This window comes from Mobula hypostoma, chromosome 5 (genome assembly GCF_963921235.1).
Source record: "Mobula hypostoma chromosome 5, sMobHyp1.1, whole genome shotgun sequence".
NCBI classification, from domain to species: domain Eukaryota; kingdom Metazoa; phylum Chordata; class Chondrichthyes; order Myliobatiformes; family Myliobatidae; genus Mobula; species Mobula hypostoma.
Window position 1 is genome coordinate 125,452,502 of NC_086101.1, and position 20,921 is coordinate 125,473,422.

At 40.8% G+C, this 20,921-nt stretch overlaps 1 protein-coding gene across 1 annotated transcript in view; it reads left to right on the forward strand.

Moving 5' to 3' along the window:
• dnah6 (dynein, axonemal, heavy chain 6) overlaps window positions 1-20,921 on the forward strand; it is a 402,938-nt gene that overhangs the window by 188,162 nt on the left and 193,855 nt on the right. The window contains exons 38-40 of the mRNA XM_063047640.1: window positions 2,018-2,161; window positions 4,850-5,071; window positions 11,393-11,540. Coding sequence (XP_062903710.1) covers window positions 2,018-2,161; window positions 4,850-5,071; window positions 11,393-11,540 — 514 coding nt within the window. The remainder of the gene's footprint in view (window positions 1-2,017; window positions 2,162-4,849; window positions 5,072-11,392; window positions 11,541-20,921) is intronic.

Here is a 20,921-nt window from a genome sequence, read left to right on the forward strand (position 1 = left end):
AAGGACCCATACAGCTTGGCACCAGTGTCGTTGCAGAGCAATATGTGATTAAGTGCCTTGCTCAAGGACACAACATGTTGCCTCGGCTGGAGCTCGAACTCACGACCTTCAGGTCGCTAGTCCAATGCCTTAACCACTTGGCCACGTGCCCACACTATCAATTGACTTTAATTAAGCAGGAAAGCAGTGATGCATCTCATTTAAAAATATTGATGACAATCCAAGTTTCTCTTCATCTTTATAGAGTATTTTGTTAAAATTTATTTAGAATACCATATTCAGTTTTATTTTCCAATCTAAAGATAATAAAACCCTTGGAAAAATTTAGAGAAGAATCACTAATGGATAGCTAATTCATAGATACTTCCATGAGCAGAGTACTGGGGTTATGTCAATTTAGAGAGTGCAGACTCTGAGGAGATATGAATTGTTCAAAATTATAAAAAAAGGTTACAATTTGGTGAAATGAATAATATTTTTGAGTTGAGTAAATTACTTCATATGAGGGGGTATATTATATGTTAATTATGATATTTAGCCAACTATACAAAATAAACTAAGAATAAGTAAATTGATAAATTCTATTGTCATGTGAAAGACTTTTTTTGCATGCCATCCATATAGATCATTTCAGCACATCAATGCATTGAGGTAGTACAATTGAAAGCAATAATAGAATGCAGAGTAAAGTGTTGCAGTTACAAAGTGCAGCAATATGTGTAGACAGAGTCTACAGAGCAGAGGCTGGTATGCTGAGTTGTGTGTACATCTCTCTGCAATTTCTTGTGGTCATGGGTAGAGCAGATGCCATCCAAGCTGTGATGCATTCAATGGGATGCTATCTATGGTGCATTGATAAAAATTGTTGATGTTCAAAAATGGCGTACCAAATTTATTTAGCCTCATTGAGGAAGTAGACGTACTGGCAAGCTTTTTTGGCTGTCCTATCTGAGTGGTTGGACTAGGTATGTTTAATCTTAAGAATTTGAAGCTTTCAACTTCCTTGACCTCAAATACATTGATGCAAACAGGACCATTTCATCGACACCCACCCCCCCCCACCGCCCCACCCCCGCCGTCCTTGAAGTCAATGACCAGTTCTTCAGTTTTGCTGACATTGAGGGGAAGGTTGTTGTCATGACACCATTGCACTGGGCTCTACTTTTTTTTTCCATATTGACTCAGTGTTGTTGGAGGTTTGGCCCATTGTGGTTTATCATCTGCAGTCTGGTAGGTGGAATTAGATAAGAATCTGGTGATATAGTCATGAATGCATAGCGAGTACAGTAGGGAGCTGAAGATACTGCCTTGTGGGGCACTAGTGTTCAGAATAGTAACGGCAGAGGTATTGCTGCCCATCTTCATTGATTATGGCCTATTGGTTAGGAAGTCAAGGATCCATTTGTAAAGAAATGTGTTGAGTCCCAGATCTAGGAATTTGGAGATGAGGTATTGAAGATGTAGTCAATAAACAATTGTGCAACGTAGGTATCTCTACTCTCCAGAGATGACAGTAAGTTCAAGGAGATCATATCTGCCATATGGTAGGCAAATTGCAGTAGGTTGAGGTTGTCTGGCAGGCTGGAGCTGATTCGTACCATGACCAGCCTCTCAAAGCACAACATAATGGTGATGTCAGAGCTACTGAACAGATGGGAACCAATAGGGAAACATTAAAGATATTTGGAAATACCTCTGCAAGCTGATCTGCACAGGATCTAATGATATGGTTGGGGACATCAGGTCAGTTGCTTTCTGTAGTCTCTCTCTCTGGAAAACTGACCTGACATCAGCAACAGTGACTGTAGGTTCATGTGCATTGAGGGTATAGGTACTGGTAGTGACATTTCAATCTCCTTCTGTTCGAAACACACATAGAATGCATAAGCTTATCGGGAAGGGATGCGCTTTGTCAGTGATGCTGCCCAGCTTTGTTATCAGGAAGTGCAAATGCATAACTTGCACAATGAATTTGAATGAAAATTATTAATAATAATAATTTCTTACTGTTTTAAAGGATGCTTCTCAATTAAATGGTGTTATTACTCAGACATTTGTTTTCTGCTATATTTGGTCTATTGGAGGAAATTTAACTGAGGACCACTGGGACAACTTTGATACATTTGTGCGTCATCAATTTGAAGATCATTCTGAGGCTAAGGTATCTATAAAGTAAATAAACAAATACATTGCCTTTCATAACCAATATATCGCTGATGAATGGTATGAAGTAAAAAGCTAACTGGTGCAGCTACTCATATGGTCAAGCAGCGTCTGAGAAGTCAAAAGGATGGTCAACATTTCAAGCCATGACTCTGCACCAGAACTGAGAATGTAAAGGGAAAATAGCCAGTATAAAGAGTTGAAAGAGATGGATAAGACAGGAATTGGTAGGTAATAGATGGAATGGAGTGAAGTGGGGCATGATGAGCAGATAGAGCTAGGAGGAGGAAGGGTGGGGATATGTTTAAAGACAGAGGCTGGTGGGTGATAGGTGGAATCATGTAAAGAGAAAATAGACAATTAAAAAAACAACTGCAAGAAAATCTGCAGATACTGGAAATCCAAAGCAATATACACAAAATTCTGGAGGAACTAAACTGGCCAGGCAGCATCTATGAAAAAGAGTAAATAGTCAACGTTTCGAGCTGAGACCCTTCATCAATACAACTATCAGGACATAGACAATTGGAGCCCATTGGGAGTGGGTGAATTGGAAGGTAGAGACAAGGTTGGAAGATGGTAAGTGGAATCAGATAAGGAAATGAAGAGGAGCAGGTAAAAGATGGAGGAGATAGGCAAGGTAGGCCAGTGCAGAAGAAACCCAGGTGGATATTTATATGTGTGATTGGTATAAATTTGGTTGGAAGAGGTCAATGCAAATCTCTAACTCAGTTGGAAGAGCTGTTTTGGTCCCTGGCTGAAGGTGTAGGGATAATTTCTTGTACCTCCTACTATCACAGAAAAATAGTCAGGAGATGGGGAAGGGTGGAGAGGGTTGAGCAGACCAGGGAGACACAGATAGAGTGGTGTTTACAAAAAAGCAGAAAGGGGGAAGGAGGAAGATGACTACTGGTGGGATCCTGGGAACTAAAATGATATGTAATGGTCATTTTGAACTTCCAGTTGCATGTCACTTTATCTCCCTTCTCATTCCCACATCAACCTGTCTGTCCTTGCAATAATGAAGCCAAAGGCTGTCTAGATTAAAAAAAAACTCTTATTCCACTTCAGTAGTCCATGACCCTATGGTAGAAGCATTGATTTTTTTTTCTATTTTATGTTACCCATTTATTTACTGTTCCTTTCCCGTTTCTCCCTGTCCACCCAGCTTTCTTTTTCTTTTGTTCATCTTTCCCATTTCCTTCTGTCCACTGCCTACACAACTATACATCAGGGTTTCTTCTCCCCTGATCTACTTTTCCTTCCTCCCCTGCAATCTGTTTCCATTTGCCTAGTATTTTTCATTATCTGGTTCCACATCACCCTCCAGCTTCTTTCCTACCTTTCTCTCCCGCATGTCCCACCCAGCTCCATCTGCCCATTTTCCCTTATCTGTTTCTACCTATCATCCAACAACGTTTACCTCAAAATTACCCTCTCTCCTTCCCTCAGCTGGGTCTATCTACCTGTCCTCTGCAAGTTCACCTTGTTCTACTTATGACCTCTGAGCTCCTTCCTCACCTCTCCCTCTCATCTCTTTATACTGGCAAAATTCTCTCTCCACTCACAGTCACAGCTTGTGATTTTTCTCTAGGTTCCAACATGTGCAGTTTCTTTTGTCTCTAAATAATATATGGTGTTGTCAAATTTCTTTCTGGGAATCTCTGAAGTGTTTTTGTGCACAATTACTCAAGATCATAAATTATAGGAACAGAAATGGAAAATCTGGTCCCTCAAGCCAGATCTTACCATTCAACATGATCATGGCTGATCTAACCCAGAATTCTAATCAGGTCCTGTGCCTGTACCACATAAGCTTGCCATGGTAGTGTAGCAGTTAGCACAACGTTACAGCTTACGGCGTTGGAGTTTGGAGTTCAATTCTGAAGCTGTCTGCAAGAACTTTGTATGTACTTCCCATGGGCGTGTGGATTCCCTCTGGGTGCTGCAGTTTTCTCCCACATTCCAAAGACATATTGCTTAGTAGGTTACGGTAATTGGTTATTGTCAATTGTCCTGTGATTAGGTGGGTTGCTGGCCAATGTGGCTCATTGAGTCAGATTACCTGTTCCTCTCTGTATCTCTAAATAAATAAAAAATACTTAATTCCATGATCTTTCAACAATATATCTCCTTACTTTTTGCATACTTCCAGATTGCTTGCATACTCTGGGGTTTAAATGAAAGAGAGGTAATTTCATTGAAACCTGAGCAACACATGCTGGAGGAGCTCAGCAGGCCAGGCAGCATCTAGAAAAATATCAAAGTCAACGTTTCGAGCCGAAACCTAGTTAGCTTAATAGCCGGCCAGTGCTGTAGCGGCATCCTCACCGGGCTTTGAGGCGAGTGGTCCTGGGTTCAAATTCAGCTGGCTGCTTGCGCTCTTTTCATCTGAGCTGGGTTGAGTGTCAAGCTTGCAACTTGGTCTTGTAAAAATCAGACAACTACTAAAGAAATGGCAATTGCCACCTGATGTGCCACCAAGGCATAGAGAGGGACAACAACTTACCTGAATGTGGTTCAACTTTGGTGCATTATGAGTAAAACACAATTGTTACAGGAGTGATCAATAATAAGAATAGAATAGGAATAGATTAGTCTAATTTCTGTATCACTTCTCCAAAATTTTAAAGATTTTGAAATATATATACTGTACATATTAAAAGCTTTTCTTATCTTTCTTTAGTTACCAACCTCTGGTGACCTGTGGAACTATTACATGGACTTTGATAACAACCGACTAGATCCATGGGACAGAATTATTCCCAGTTTTAAGTACAACAGTCAAATACCATTTTTTGAGATGCTTGTTCCCACAACAGACACTGTACGATTTGGGTATCTGTTGGAAAAGCTTCTTGATGTTCATCACTCTGTTCTTTTCACTGGGATAACCGGAGTGGGCAAGGTAAAATACAGTTCTAGTCATTTTTCTATGTGAATTATATTAAAAATAGAATCAGAAAGATTTTTTTTGTATATATAATTAACACCTGTGATAAATAAAATGAGATTCTTTATCTCAGTATGTATGTCACAAGATTATTGTTTGTAAAGAGATGGATTATCACAGCATTTACTTGAAATAATTTCCAGTTGCCACCTATCTCTGAATTTGAAGGGAAACATGGGAAGAAAAAAATTGTATCCTTCGATGTTTTTGATTGCATTGCATGCAAGAATGCTTCTCAAGTGGTTGTGCTTTTCTGGTGCAATTGCAGTTGTTACGTTACATCTCATTTTCACACAGAATGCCTTGGATGAGTTTACCTGTTACCCATTTGACTTCAACTTGATTGTTATTTCAATTGTTTTCCTGTTGGACTGTACTTCTCACAACACTAGGAATTTGGCAGCCTGTCTCCTTAGGCAGGTTAAGCAATATCTGTGGGCAGTCCATTTTTCAGGTTGAGACCCTTAATCATGACTATTCATCATGGCTGGACTGAATAGGCCAGCTTTCTTTTTCTTGGAGCAGAGAAAACTGAGGGGGTCCTGATGGAGTACAGAACTGTGAGGAACATAGATAGGGTAGACAATGGTAAACTTTGTGTCCTACCATAGGTATCTATAACCAGAAGGTAAGAGATAATAAGTTTAGATGGCAAACAATTCATAGGAGGAACTCAGTGGGTCAGGTGCCATCTGTGGGGAGAAAAGAATTGTTGATGGTTCAGATTTAGAAGGGATAGGATTTTTTAGTTTGGGAGTGGTTGGAGATTGGAATGTTTTGTCTAAGAAGGTAGTGAAGACCTAGACTTCTACAACATATGACAAAACAACTAGATGAACATTTGAATTGCCAAAGTATAGAAGACTATGGACCAAGACTAAATGGGAATAGTATAGATGGATATAGGACATAGAATATTACAGCATAAGAATAGGCCCTGCGACTCATGTTGTCTGTGCTAACCATGATGCCAATTTAAACTGATTTCATTTGCATACAGATGGTCTATATCCCTCCATTCACTACGTTTGTTTGTATGTCTAACTGTCTCTTAAATGTTGCTATTGTATCTGCTTCTAGGACTTCCACTGGCAGTGTGTTCTGGGAGCTGACCATTTTCTTATTGTAAAGCTGTGGGGAAAACAGGAATGTAATGGTGATAGGGAATTAATTGATTAGAGGAACAAGCTGGAGATTCTGTCAACAAGAACAAGATTCCTGGATGGTGCCAGGGTCAGAACTTCTTAGATTGAGTCCAAAGCTTTCTTAAGGGGGAAGGGTGAACAGTCAGAAATCATGGTCCACATCAGTACCAATGATATACGGAAGGATGACAGGATCCTTGAAAGAGAGCTCAGGAAGTTAGGTAAACAACAGGAATTCTGCAGATGCTGGAAATTCAAGCTACACACATAAAAGTTGCTGGTGAACGCAGCAGGCCAGGCAGCATCTCTAGGAAGAGGTGCAGTTGACATTTCAGGCCGAGACCCTTCGTCAGGACTAACTGAAGGAAGAGTGAGTAAGGGATTTGAAAGTTGGAGGGGGAGGGGGAGATCCAAAATGATAGGAGAAGACAGGAGGGGGAGGGATGGAGCCAAGAGCTGGACAGGTGATAGGCAAAAGGGATACGAGAGGATCATGGGACAGGAGGTCTGGGAAGAAAGACAAGCGGGGGGGACCCAGAAGATGGGCAAGGGGTATATTCAGAGGGACAGAGGGAGAAAAAGGAGAGTGAGAGAAAGAATGTGTGTATAAAAATAAGTAACAGATGGGGTACGAGGGGGAGGTGGGGCATTAGCGGAAGTTAGAGAAGTCGATGTTCATGCCATCAGGTTGGAGGCTACCCAGACGGAATATAAGGTGTTGTTCCTCCAACCTGAGTGTGGCTTCATCTTTACAGTAGAGGAGGCTGTGGAAGTTAGGTACCAAGTTAAAAGACATAACCCCAGGGTGGTGACCTGTACAAATGGGATGGTTTGCACTCAAAATGGAGGGGATCAGAATCCTTGGGGGATAGTTTGCTAGTGCTGCTCTGGGACTTTAAACTAGAATTGCAGTGGGGTGGGAACCAGACTGCTAGGACAGCAAATGGAGTGGTTGTGGGAAAAGTAGATGCTAAGCCTACAGGCAAAGATATAACTCGACTGTGTAATGGGCAAGGTGGGGTTAATGTTCTGAGATGCATCTATTTCAATGTGGGAGATATTTGTAGGTACTGTATAATAGCTTAGAACATGGATCAACATGTGGAATTCGGGTAGAATTAGGACATTAGTGAGATTTGGTTGCAGGAAGGGTAGGACTGGCGGCTCTGTTTTTTGGGTCTTTGATGTTTTAGACATGATAGAGATGCAGTTCCTAAAGGGGGAGGGGTGGCATTACACATCAGTAAAAATGTCATGGCAGTGTTCAGAGAGGACATACTTGGAAGGCTTGTCTACTGTGGCAATATGGGTGGAAACGAGGAATTAAAAGGATGACCTAAAAAAAAGGAATACGTTGTACAACCCCCAATAGTCAGTGTGATTTAGAGGAACACATTTGTTGAGAGAGAGCGAGAGAGAGCAGACAGTTACAAGAAATATAAGGTTATAACAAGTGAATTTAACTTTCCACGTGTTGTCTGGGACTCCCATATTGTAAAGGGAATGGATGGGAAAGAATTTGTCAAATGTGTTCAGGAAAGTTTCTTTAATCAATATGTAGAGATCCCAACTGGGGAAAACACAATACTGGATCTCCATTCAGGGAATGAGACATGGCAGATGACAGATGTGTGTATCAACGAACACTTTGTATCTAGTAATGATAATTCCACTAGTTTCAAGGTAATTATGGAGAAGAATAGGACTTGTCCTCATTTTGGGATTCTAAACTGGAATGAAGCCAATTTTGATGCCACCAGAAGGGATCTTGAAGGCATCAGGATAGTTGCCTTCTGGTAAAGTGATAGTTGGTAAGTGGGAAGCTTTCAAAAGTAAAATATTGAGAGTATAGGATCTCCATGTTCCTGTTAGAATAAAAGGCAAAGCTTAACAGGTTTACGAAATTTTGGATATCAAAGGATATTGAGGCCCTGGTGAAGAAAAAGAAGGAAGCACTTATCAGGTATGGACAAATGGGATCAAGTATGGTGCTTGAGGAGTATGAGAAATGCAAGAGCACACTAGAGAGAAAACAAGTGGGCTAAAAGAGGACACGTGGTTGCTCTGGCATACAAGGTGAAAGAGAATCCCAAGTGATTTTATACCTACTGTATATTAAGATCAAAAGGATAGCAAGGGACAAAGTTGATCCTTTTGATGATCAGCATGGCTATTGACACATCGTCAAAAGAGATGGAGAAAATCTTAAATTAATTTTGCATCTGTATATATTCAGGAGACAAACAATCAGAAAATAGACTGAGGTTAAAAAGTAGACGTTTTGGGCCATATACAGATTACAGAAGAGGAGCTGCTGGCTGTCTTGAGGCTTATTAGGATGGGTAATTCCCCTGGGCGTGACACGGTGTCCCTTCGGACTTTGTGGGAGGTTAGTGCAGAGACTTCAGGGGTACAGGCAGAGATATTTAAAGTGTTCTTTCATGACTGAGGTTTCAAGATAGCTAACGTTGTTCTTTTTTTCACGAAAGGTTCCAAGAATTGACTGGGAAATTATAGGTCAAGTCACTTGTCACTTAGGTGCCACAGGAATCAATGCTGTTTATCATTGTTGTTCATCAGTGGTGCCAGAATGACAACCTTTTACTCAATGTCAGCAAGACAAAGGAGCAGACTATTGACTTTCGTAGGAGGAAATGAAAGGTCTATGAGCCAGTCCTCAGAGGGGATCAGAGGTAGAGAGTGTCAGCAACTTTAAATTCCTCGATGTTATAATTTCAGAGAACCTGTCCTGGGCTCAGTATGTAAATGCAATTACGAAGAAAGCATAGCAGTGCCTCTACTTCCTTAGAAGTTTGGGAAGATTTATCTAAACTTTGACAAACCTCTATAGATGTGTGCTGGAGAGTATATTGACCGGTTTCATCACAGCCTGGTATGGAAACACCAATGCCCTAGAGTGTAAAATCCTACAATGGTAAAGTCCATCAAGGGTAAAGCCCTCCCCTCCATTGTGCACATCCACATGGAGCACTGTTACAGGAAAGTAACCCCCCACCATGCAGGTCATGCTCTCTTATCATTGCTACCATCAGGAATAAGGTACAGGAGCCCGAGGACTCTCAACACCAGGTTCAGGAACAGATATTACCCCTCAACCTTCAGGCTGCTGAGCCAGAGGAAATAACTTCACTCAACTTCACTTGCCTCATCACTGAACTGTTCCCACAGCCACTTTCAAGGATTCTTCATCTCATGTTCTCAATATTGCTTATTTATTTATTTGTTTATCTATTTGTTTGTTTGTTTATTTATTTATTATTTTTCTGTCTTTCTCTCTTTTTTTGTACTTGGACAGTTTGTTTTCTTTTGCACACTGGTTGTCTGCCCCGTCAATTTTGTCTTTTATTAATTCTGCTATAGTTATTTGATTTATTGAGTATACCCACAAGAAAATGAATCACAGGTTGTACGAGGGGTGATTGATAAGTTCGTGGCCTATGGTAGGATGAATCAATTTTAAAAAACCTAGCACATTTATTTTTCAACATTGTCCCCTCCTACATTTACACACCTAGTCCAGCGGTCGTGGAGCATATGGATCCCTTCTTTGTAGAAGTTGGCGTCTTGGATCTCCAGAAAGTGGTCCACAGCAGGGGTGATTGAGAAGTTTGTAGCCTAAGGTAGAAGGAGATGAGTTATACAGCTCTCATTACATGCACGTGTAGTTCAACTCTTTGAGTGATTATGCAGAAAGTTTGAAGTTAATAACTCATCTCCTTCTACCTTAGGCCACAAATTTATCAATCACCCCTGCTGTGGACACTTTCTGGAGGTCCAAGATCTGTATGCTCCATGACCGCTGGACTAAGTGTGTAAATGTAGGAGGGGACTATGTTGAAAAATAAATGTGCTAGGTTTTCTGAAATTGACTCCTTCTACCTAGGCCACAAATTTATCAATCACCCTTCGTACACAATGACATATATGTATTTTGAAGATAAGTTTACTTCGAACTTTAATAATTTAGATGATAATGTGGTAATCTGGATCAGCAAACCTGTGGATGACATCAAGATTGGGGTGTAGTGGACAGCGAGGATGGACTTCAAAACTTGCCAGCTAAGAAGATGGGCCAAAAAAAGGCAGATGGAAGTGATGCAGACAAGTGGAAGATGTTGCTCTTTAGGAGAACTTAAGTTTAGGCTTAACGGAAGTTTTAAATTGATCTGAGTGGAAAAGAGAATTACGTTGTGAGTGGTTAAGATCTGGAATGCAAGAGGCATTTAGATAGTCACACGAATGTAAGGAAATGCAATGAGTCCATATTTCCAACATGTCAGCATGGATCAGATGGTCCATCTCTGTACAGCACTGCTCTGTGACTCACTAATAGAGAATCCCAGCTTGGGTTTATTAGTTGTCATCAGTGCTCTGTAGCTTTTGACCAAAATCTCCTTGGAGAACCTGATGTTACAGGATAGTTGTGACCAGTCAAGTTTTGAACTGTTTTTTCATATTTCTTGTAGCAACAATTATGAGTAGCCTCATTTAATAATAATATGTATGCATTTTTCTTGACCTTCTTTGCAAGTTAGGTCACCACCCAGTGCTGTTTTTCTTTAATGTTAAGATTATGCAGTATGATGATGTACTGCTGAGTTCCAGTGAATAAGGGATTAGAAAAACATGTAAAATTAATTGTTATAATCACTTTTGGTAGCTCATTACTTTTCTCGTATCTCCTTAGTGGTTCTCCATGGACAAAATTAAGTTAAGTGACTCAAAGAGGATTAGTTTAGCCTTACCATCTTGTAGGCTCCAGTCCTTTGGTCTGTAAACCACGATGTGTATGGTACAGTGTGCAGTCTACTCACTTCGTTAACTGTTATAACACTGAAAGAAACAATTAGGTCCAATTGGTCCTAATTAATGAATCCACCACTTATTTAAGGAGTGCTAATCATATTCAATCCAGTAAATTTGAATGTAAGCATTATAATTTGAGCAAAAAACTCCAGAGTCCTTCTATGTGCATTTCTAAGGGTGGTTCTGCACAGCTGGTTAAAAATTTATGTATCTTTCATGTTATATGCTTCAGAGGTAAAATAAGTACCGTTTTGTTATTAAAAGACGATGTATATTTTCTAATGATTTTATATTCTTCTTCTAGTCTGTGGTTGCACGAAGTTTGTTGACTCAAATACAAGATGAGGCGGGTTATGTTCCAGTTTATATTAACTTCTCTGCTCAGACATCGTCATCAAGGACACAAGAGATAATTGAATCAAAATTAGAAAAGAAACGAAAGAACATAATTGGTAGGACATGGTTACAAAAATAATCATAATCTATATATATAATGATGGTGAACTTAACAGAATAAAATTTTAAGTATAGTCAAGGTCTCAAAATGTTATTCCATTATTTTAATGTACAATGGATAGACTTAATAACAAAATACAATTTTTATTGTTATATATTTTGCCTGCTGTATATGGTGAAAAAAATCGTACTGTTACCTTCTGTGTTTCCGTAGATCATACTTTGTTTCAATGTATCCTCAGTATTGACAAGTAGGCCTGATTTTTTTGAGCTAAGCAACTGACAAATGCTATTGTTAAAGCCTAATTAGGAATAGAGCCATTGCTGGAGTCACAGCAGCCCTCGATTAAGTTTGGAAGGTAAGAAAGTAGCCATTGCTAAGGGGAGCAATTAGTAACTGAGGTTTTCAGGACAGTGGAGGAGGATGTAGGTAATTTGTTTAAGGAGAAGTGGCCATGGAGTACTGATGTTAGAACAGTGGATTTTTGTGTTTGGAAGGATTTGGGATTTTTTTTGTTTGGGAGGAACACATGTAATCCTGCGGCTCTTCTCATAGCTTTCTTGTTGCAAATGTTAACATTGCATTGTACCATACTGCTAGAATGTAGCAAGTGGGCTGGAATATTCAAAAATGCATATGTATGAATAAAATTTTCTAGATATTATGTTTTGTAGCCTGGGGAAAAGTACATACTCGGGACGACAAATACTTTTTTTTTGGGTTTTAATTCCTTTATCTGTTTTAGATGTTTAAGTGCCGGAAGAGGGTCTCAAAACAAAATGAACGTATTTACAACCAGTTCTTGCCGTTACAATCTCAGTTTAACTTTCGATCCACACCCTTGTATATTGATGAATTGTGTATACAGTATAAAAATACATAAAGCAAACTGCACAAAACTAATGCAGATCTAATACAGAACTAATATGGTACTGGCAATTCTACTTGGCTGGTAAGGAACTTTGCACAAGCCACGCTGTCCAGCGCCGATGCCTTCATTCGTGAAAATCGTTCCTCACCATGCCCAGTATTTGCAGCTGTTAGCCTAAGCCAGCCAGCAGTGGACAGCATATCCTTGTCCTCTCCATTCAAGTGTTCTCGAAAGAACTGCTCGGTCAGGGTGCTTACTTGACTACCTGTGTCCAACAGACAACGGACAGCGACACCTGAAATTTCAAGCTCAACAACTAGACATGTTCCTATGGCACATTGCAGCAACTGGTCACGGGATAGCTGTACATTATCTATATCTATGAGGTTCGGCTGAATTGCCCGACTCCTAACCTCTTGAGGGCAGGAGGATGCAGACTCCACTTCCCTTGCCCCCTGTGTCCGTGGGCAATCCTTGGCCAAATGCCCTCCCACCTGACAGTTGAAACATATTGGTTGCCCATCTTCTGTGAACCTAGGCTGTAACTTATGCCTACTGCTAGTAGCGCATGTAAAATCCCTCTGCATAGTGAGATCTTTTACTGCTTGAGTCAATTCACAAAGGGCTTTGCCCTGCTCTGCGGCTACTTTAAGGACGTCATCTAGTGTGACAGACTCAGATTCCCGAGCTTTAAGAATCGAGCATTGGGCCTGGCTACTGCTACACTTTGACTTTCCAGACTTTGTATTTCCCAGGGGATCTTCTACAAGCCACAGACGAGCCTCTTCTCCAACTTCTATCATTGAGGACTCAGGGTGGTCCCGCATGAATCTGTGGAGCTCCCTTCTGAGGGGAGGATCCCTGATTCCGCCTATAAATTGACCTCTTAGCACTACCCTCTTATTGGTCACGGCATCAGGGGAGTGCTTCAGTATCAAGTTAAGAGCTTGAGCATGTGAAAACTCTCTTACATCTTCACTCTCATGCTGCTTGCGACTGTGGAAGCTGTGCCACAGCTGGGGTGCACCACGCTTGTCTCTAAAAAGCTTCCCTGAGATAGGTGAACAAGTCATCAGCCCGGTCTTCCTTAGCATCACTGCGCATACGTGCTTCCTCTAAGGCTGTACCCCTGAGCAGGGACATAAGAAAGTCATACCGATCCTGGTCAGACTGATTTCTCGTATGAAGTGCACGTTGTACTTCTTCAATAAAGTTATCACCAGACCTCACATCTTTCTCAACATCCCCCATAAATGGAACAATGTGTCTTTCCCTTCGGACATATACATAGGACCTTCTGCTTAATTTATCTATGGTTGCCATGGCTTCATCATATCTACTACAGTATACAATTCCCTAATCTGTTCATTCAAATCAAGTTCAACTGGTGTGTCCTTTGAGTGTAACATAGTAAAACTTAAGTCTTTAAAGTTTTCACAACAAGCCTGCAAAAGAAGTCGCTGCCGTCCTTTGCTGCAAACTCGATGGCTTCACGGCCCGCAGTTCCCTGGATCCAAGTCTCCGTTCTCCGTCCTGACGTCAGTCGCTGACGTCCCAGCCCATTCCTGAGGCTCTACCGCGCTCTCCATGCGGCAACAGGCGCTCCTTCCTTCCGCCTGAGGGGAACAGCGGTCCTAGTCCAGGTCTACCTCTACTGTATTAAGTATTGTATATTATACTGCATACAATAATCAGAGACCCTCTAAACTGGCTTGGAATTAACCCCACTCCTGGTACCAAATTTTGTAGCCTGGGGAAAAGTACACACTCAAGACGACAAATACTTTTTTTTTCGGGTTTTAATTTCTTTATCTGTTTTAGATGTTTTAGTGCCAGAAGAGGGTCTCAAAACAAAACAAACGAATTTACAACCAGTTCTTGCCATTACAATCTTAGTTTAACTTTCGATTCACACCCTTGTGTATTGACGAATTGCGTATACAGTATAAAAATACATAAAGCAAGTCACACAAAACTAATACAGAACTAATATGGTAGTGGCAATTCTACTTGGCCGCTAAGGAACTTTGCAAAAGCTACGCTGTCCAGTGCCAATGCCTCACTTGTGAAAATCGTTCCTCACCAAGCCCAGTAGCTCTGGGAGGAACTTAATCCCAAAGCCCCACCAGCTTCTTCTGCCGAAAACAAAAACGGTCTTCCCACTATCCCGCGCGTATGTAATGACATCACCGTCTCCATTTAAAGGCACAGACAACTATTCTAACATCACCTGGATGGATGCCTAAGTACACTCTTAACGATAATGAATAAGATTCGACGGTCACCCGGTTACATATGTAATCCAAGAAAACTAGATTTTCTTCCTTCACCAAAATAAAACTTGTATTTATAAATGTTAGGTAGATCTTTGTGTTTGTAAGTGTAAGATAGATTTAAGAAAGGTATAAAAACAACTTCCCAAATGTAGACTGGGTCCTCCTTAACACAAGAGATTTAGATGGGGCAAAATTTGTTGGGTTCACCAGTAAGGTTTCTTGAATCAATGTGTAGATAGTTCAACAAGCAGAGGGGTCATACTGGATCTCATATTGAGTGATTAGCCTGGCCAAGTGACTGATGTTAACAGTTAGGGAATAGTGCTCACAATTCCTTAAGTTTTAAGATAGTTATGAATAAGTATAACTATGGGCCTTGTGAAGGAGTATTTAATTGCAGCAGGGCAAATTATGACAGTATTAGGCAGGAACACGGGAGATTTCATTGGGAGCAGCTGTTTTGAGGCAAAACTGGCATGTGGAAGGTGTTTAAAGACCAACTGCACAAAATACGGGACAGATATATTCCAGTAAGGAGAAAGGAAGGACAGCATGGTCAGAAACCTTGGATGTCAAGCTGGTTGGTGAATTTAGGGAACAACAAATAGGAAGCGTTTGTAAGGTTAGGAAGCTATAATCAAACAGAACCTTTGAGAATTATAAAGAAGCTAGAAAAGACCTCCAGAAGAAAATTAGGAGAGCCAGGAGAGGCCATGAAAAGTCCTTGGCAAGTAGGATTAAAGAGAACCGAGAGCTTTCATACAGTCTTTGAGATCAAGCAGATAACTAGGTTAGGGTTAAGCCCTGTTGAAGATAAAGTTTCTTCAGATACATAAAGTGTAAGTGAGAGGCAAAAGTGGATATCAGACCACTAGAAAACGATGCTGGAGAAGTAGTAATGGCGGACAATGAAATGGCGGATGAACTGAATAAGTATTTTGCATCAGTCTTCGCTGTGGAAGACTCTAGCAGTATGGTGGAAGTTCCAGGTGTCAGGAAGCATGAAGTGTGTGAAGTTACCATAACTAGAGAGAAGGTTGTTAGGAAACTGAAAGGCCTGAAGGTAGATAAGTCACCTGGACCAGATGGTTTATGACCCAGAGTTCTGAAAAAGTGGCTAAAGAGATCATGGAGGCAGTAATAATGATCTTTCAAGAATCACTAGATTCTGGAATGGTTCCGGAAGACTGGAAAATTGCAAATGCCACTCCACTCTTCAAGAAGGGAGAAAGGCAGAAGAAAGGAAACTGCTGGCCAGTTAGTATGACCTCAGTGGTTGGGAAGAGGTTGTTAGATTTTTGATTGGTCAGGGCATGAAGGTACATAGGGAGAAGGCAGGAGTTTGAGGCTGAGAGGAAAATTAGATCAGCTAAAATGAAATGGCAGAGCAGACCCAAATGGCCTATTTCTGCTGCTATATCTTATGGTCTTATAAAGATGGGAACATGTGCTTGGAATTTGAGGATGTTGGTGAAGTCTTAAATTGCATCTGTATTTACCAATGAAAAGGACATGGAGAATAGGGACACTAATGTTTTATTTTATATTTTTTTTATACAGCATGGAGTAGGCCCTTACAGCCCTTTGATCCACACGATCCAGTAACCCCTGACATCCCTGATTCATTCCTAACCTAACTATGGGACAACTCACAATGACCAATTAAGCTACGCTGTATATCTTTGGACTGTGGGAGGAAATTTGGGGACCTGGAGAAAACCCACACATTCTATTGGGAGAACATACTGTTACATGCTCAAGGAGATGTGTTTTTTTGTGAGAATGATGTAATGGTCTTTTGGAGGTCACCTGATGTGATTTTCCCGCTGATGTGAGGTCATTTGATGACATGTGACCCATGACTATATAAGGGTCGACCCAGGTGACGTAGGGGGTTTTTAGTTTGTAGATTTCCAGGTAGAATGTGCTGTATCTCCGTTTCTGTTGCCTGTTTGTTTTTGGTGATGCAGTTTCATTTTTAAAACAGTTGTGCGTTCTGTTGCAAGATACCATTATTATTTGGACTGGAAATTTTTGCTAGATGTGTTGATTTACCCAATTCCAACATTAGAAGGGAGAGTGAAGAATTTATCGAAGTACAGGATCGAGGGATCGAGAGGAGTCGGCATCGTTTGGCAGTTTATAAAGGATCAACCTTATTGAGGCTTCATTGGAGGAGTAGCTACCTGCATCAGAGATAACTCTTGCCAAAAAGAGCAAGGAGTTCATGCAAAAAGGTGCTGGTGCTCTCTCTCTCTCTCTCTCTCTAAAGGAATTTAAGGTCAGTTGATTTAATCTGTTTATTTTCGGCATCATGAATCCTGTGGACATAACCAGCAGGAAAGTTGCGTCTGTGAAGAAATCCTTTTCCAGAGAAGTCTCTCCCAATTGAACGTGTAAATCTGTTGGACTTTCGAAGTTATCGCTTTAAGAACTATATCTGACAGTATCGTTTAAGAATTGTTTTCGCATTTAACGCTTTAACAATTAGAGCCAAGTGGCGGGTTAGTGAACGGCTGCATACCAGTTAACTTCCGGTTAGAGTTTTCGTTCGTTTTTTTTTCTTATCGTTTATCCGTATTTAATAAATGTTTGGTTATTTTTATATAACCTGTCTCGATTGATATTCATTGTTGCCGGTTACGTAACAATACAGAGACTCCTTACAGAGGGCGCCAGGACTGAACTCCAAACTCCAACATCCGGAACTGTGATGGCATCATGTTAACTGCTATGCTACCGAAGCGACGATGAAGAGCATACTAAACAGCATACACGCCAGGGCATTTTGAGATAACGAAGGGCATTATGTTGCATTGCTGAAAGAACATTAAGGAGGATAAGTCCCAAGGCCTGATGAGATATAGTTGAAGTTTTTGACACAGGCAGGAGATGAGATTGCTGGGCCCTTGGCCAACTTCTATGTCCTCTCTAGCCACAGGCAAAGTTCCGGCCAATTGGCAAGTACCTAATGTTGTTCTGGGTTGTATGGGTTGTCCTGGGAGGGGTAGCGCCTTTGGTGAAGGGGCTTATTGTGTCCATTCTGGGGCAACTCACTCACCTTTTTGCCCTATTGGACACTCAGCTCGCATCTGTGGCTCCAAGTTACTGTTTGTATGTGACAGCGGCCATACTCTGGTGTACCACTTCGACAGGTGGGCTAAACCAGGTAAGGGTAGCTGTTGGGCCTCATTACCTGGCGAGATAGGGGCAGGCCTGTCCTAGCATGTATAGTCAGCTCCAGTGAACAGTAAAATCCAACAGCCAGGAAGGTGGTTCTTCATCACTTTGTGGAGAGCGAAGGCTATAACAAGGCACAGAAGAAGTCATTGTCATCTACTGCAACCAATTGTGATGGCAACTTGTAACACTGGACCAGGACTTCCAAGACAAGAGAGTGGAACTTCCCTACACAGGTCCCCTGTCTTTGTTGGGTACAAAGGACAATCAACAATGTTGTTCCATTATTCAAGAAGGGAAATAAGCCTAATCCTGGAAACCATGCACTGGTGAGTCTCGTATCTGTGGTATGGTGGTCACTGGAGAGGATCATTAGGGATAGGATTTGTGAGCAATTGGAAAACCATGGTCTAATTAGGGACAGTCAGCATGTCTTTTTTCACAAGCTGTGCGTTATTGATTGAGTTTCTCGAGGAGGTGATGAAGTTGATAAATGAAGGTAATGCTATGGATGTTGTCTATATGGGTTTTAGTATTGCATTTGATAATGTCACTCATGGAAGGCTGATCCATAAAATTAAAATGCATAGGATCTGTGGGATCATATTGGGACCTCCGCTGTAGTGATAAATGTCCTGGATGAAAGCATAGGTATGAGGGTTCGTAATTTTGCAGATAATACAAAGATTGGTGGTAATGAGGATAGAATAGAAGACTGCCAAAGAATACAGTGCACGTTCAGTTGCACGTATGGGCAGAAAAATAGCCAATAGAGCTGAACCTGGCCAAATGTGAAATGCTAGTTTAGGAGATAATTCGTAAAGGGAGAATATACTGCTACTGGCAAGTCTGTTAACAATATTCATGTGCAGAAGGATCTTGGGAACCAAGTCCATTGATCCTTGAAAGTGGCTACACAGGTTCATAAAGTGGTAAAAGTTCAAAGTAAATTTATTATCAAAGTACATATATGTCACCATATACAACTCTGAGAATCGTTTTCTTCCAAGCATAGTCAATCAATCCAATAACCAGAATAGAACCAATGAAAAACCACATCCACGGAGTTGTCAACTAGGGTGCAAAAGACAACAAACTGTGCAAGTACAAACAGAAGGGAAGAAAAAAAAAAATAATAATAAGTAACTACTTTTCTTGTGAGCATACTCAATAAATCCAGTAACCATAATAGAGTCAATGAAAGACTGCACCCAACAGGGCGGACTACAAGTAAAGAAGGCATTTGGCATGCTTGTCTTTATTAATTAAGGAACTGAGATCAAAAGAAGGAATGTTATGACGCAGCTTTATAAAACTCCAGTTAGACTGCATCTGGAGTCCTGCATTCAGTTCCGGTCACCTCATTAAAGGAAGGCTTGGAGAGGGTGGAGAAGAGGTTTACCAGGATGCTGCCTGGATTAGAGAGCATGTACTACAATGAGAAGTTGGGCAAACCTGGAGCAGCAGAGTTTGAGCAGAGATCGAGGATAGAGTTTTTTAATATTATGAGAGGTGTAGGTAGAGAGCCATTATCCTTTTCTCAGGGCTGAAATGCCTAATACCAATGGGTAGGCATTTAAGGTGAGAATGGGTGTATTCAAAGAAAATGTGCAGGGCTAGTTTGCACACAGAGTGGCGGGTATTTGGAATGTGCTGCCTGGGATGTTGGTGGAACCAAGTATGGCAGAGGCATTCAACAGTCTCTTAGGTAGACAGCTGAATGTTCAGAAAATGGAAGAATGTAGGATGTGACCAATATAAGGCAGAAGGGATTAATTTAGTTGGACATTTGATTACTAGTTAATTAATTCAGCACAATATTGTGGTTTCCTTTTCTATGCTGTATTGTTCCATGTTCTATGTTTCATATTCAATGTTCTATACTCGGTTGCCATTTTATTAGGTACACCTGTACACCTGCTCGTCAATGAAAATATCTAATCGGCTATTCATGTAGCAGCAACTCGATGTATAAAAGCATGAAAACATGGTTAAGGATTTCAATTGTTGTTCAGACCAACTATCAGAATGGGGAAGAAATGTGATCTAAATAATTTTGACCGTGGAAAGACAGGGTGCTTTGAGTATCTCATAAACTGCTGAACTCCTGGGATTTTCATATGCATCATTCTCTTGAGTTTACAGAGAATGGTGCGATAAACACAAAAAAACATCCAATGAGTGGCAGTTCTATCAGTGAAAAAACCTTGTTAATGAGAGAGCTCAGAGAAGAATGTCCAGACTGTTTCAAACCAACAGGAAGGTGATAATTACTTTATAAAAAAACATGCATTACAACAGTGGCGTGCAGAAGAACATCTCTGAATGCACTACATGTCAAACCTTGAAGTAGATGGGCTGCAGCAGGAGAAAAACACAAGCAAACACTCAGTAGCCACTTTATTAGGTACAGGAGGCTATTAATAAAATGGTCACTGAGTGTATGTTACCATATGCTACCATGAGATTCATTTTCTTGCAGGTATTTAGAGGAAAACAAAAGAAATACAATAGCATTTAAAAAAAGCTCTATACAAAAAAGACTGGCAATCATCAATGCGCAAAGGAAGACAAGCTGAGCAAAAATAGCACTGCAAACATGAGTTATAAAGAGTCCTTGAAAGTCATTGTAGGTCATGGAATCAGTTCACCCCATTACCCAATCGTTGTGCCTGCAGTGAGCACCATCAATAAAAGGCACTTCAGGTACTTGCCGAGGCTACTCTAACAGTACCTCCCAAACTTGGGACCTCAATCATCAAGGAGGCAATAATTGCATGGAAACAGAGCAATCTGCCCCTCCAAGTCTCATATCATCTTAACTGGAAATTATTTCACCAGTCCTTCATCGCTGCAAATCCTGGAACTTCACTCAGGTATTTCACTCGGCATGTAAACATCATAATTGTTTCCCTGAAACATTGCATTTTTACATGAAAACATGATATACGATGGCCTGTACATTAAAGGAGTGGTAATCTTTCCTGATAAGGAGTAAGTCTGGTTTATACAGAAGAACTCCTACGTGCACATGAGCATAGACAATGAC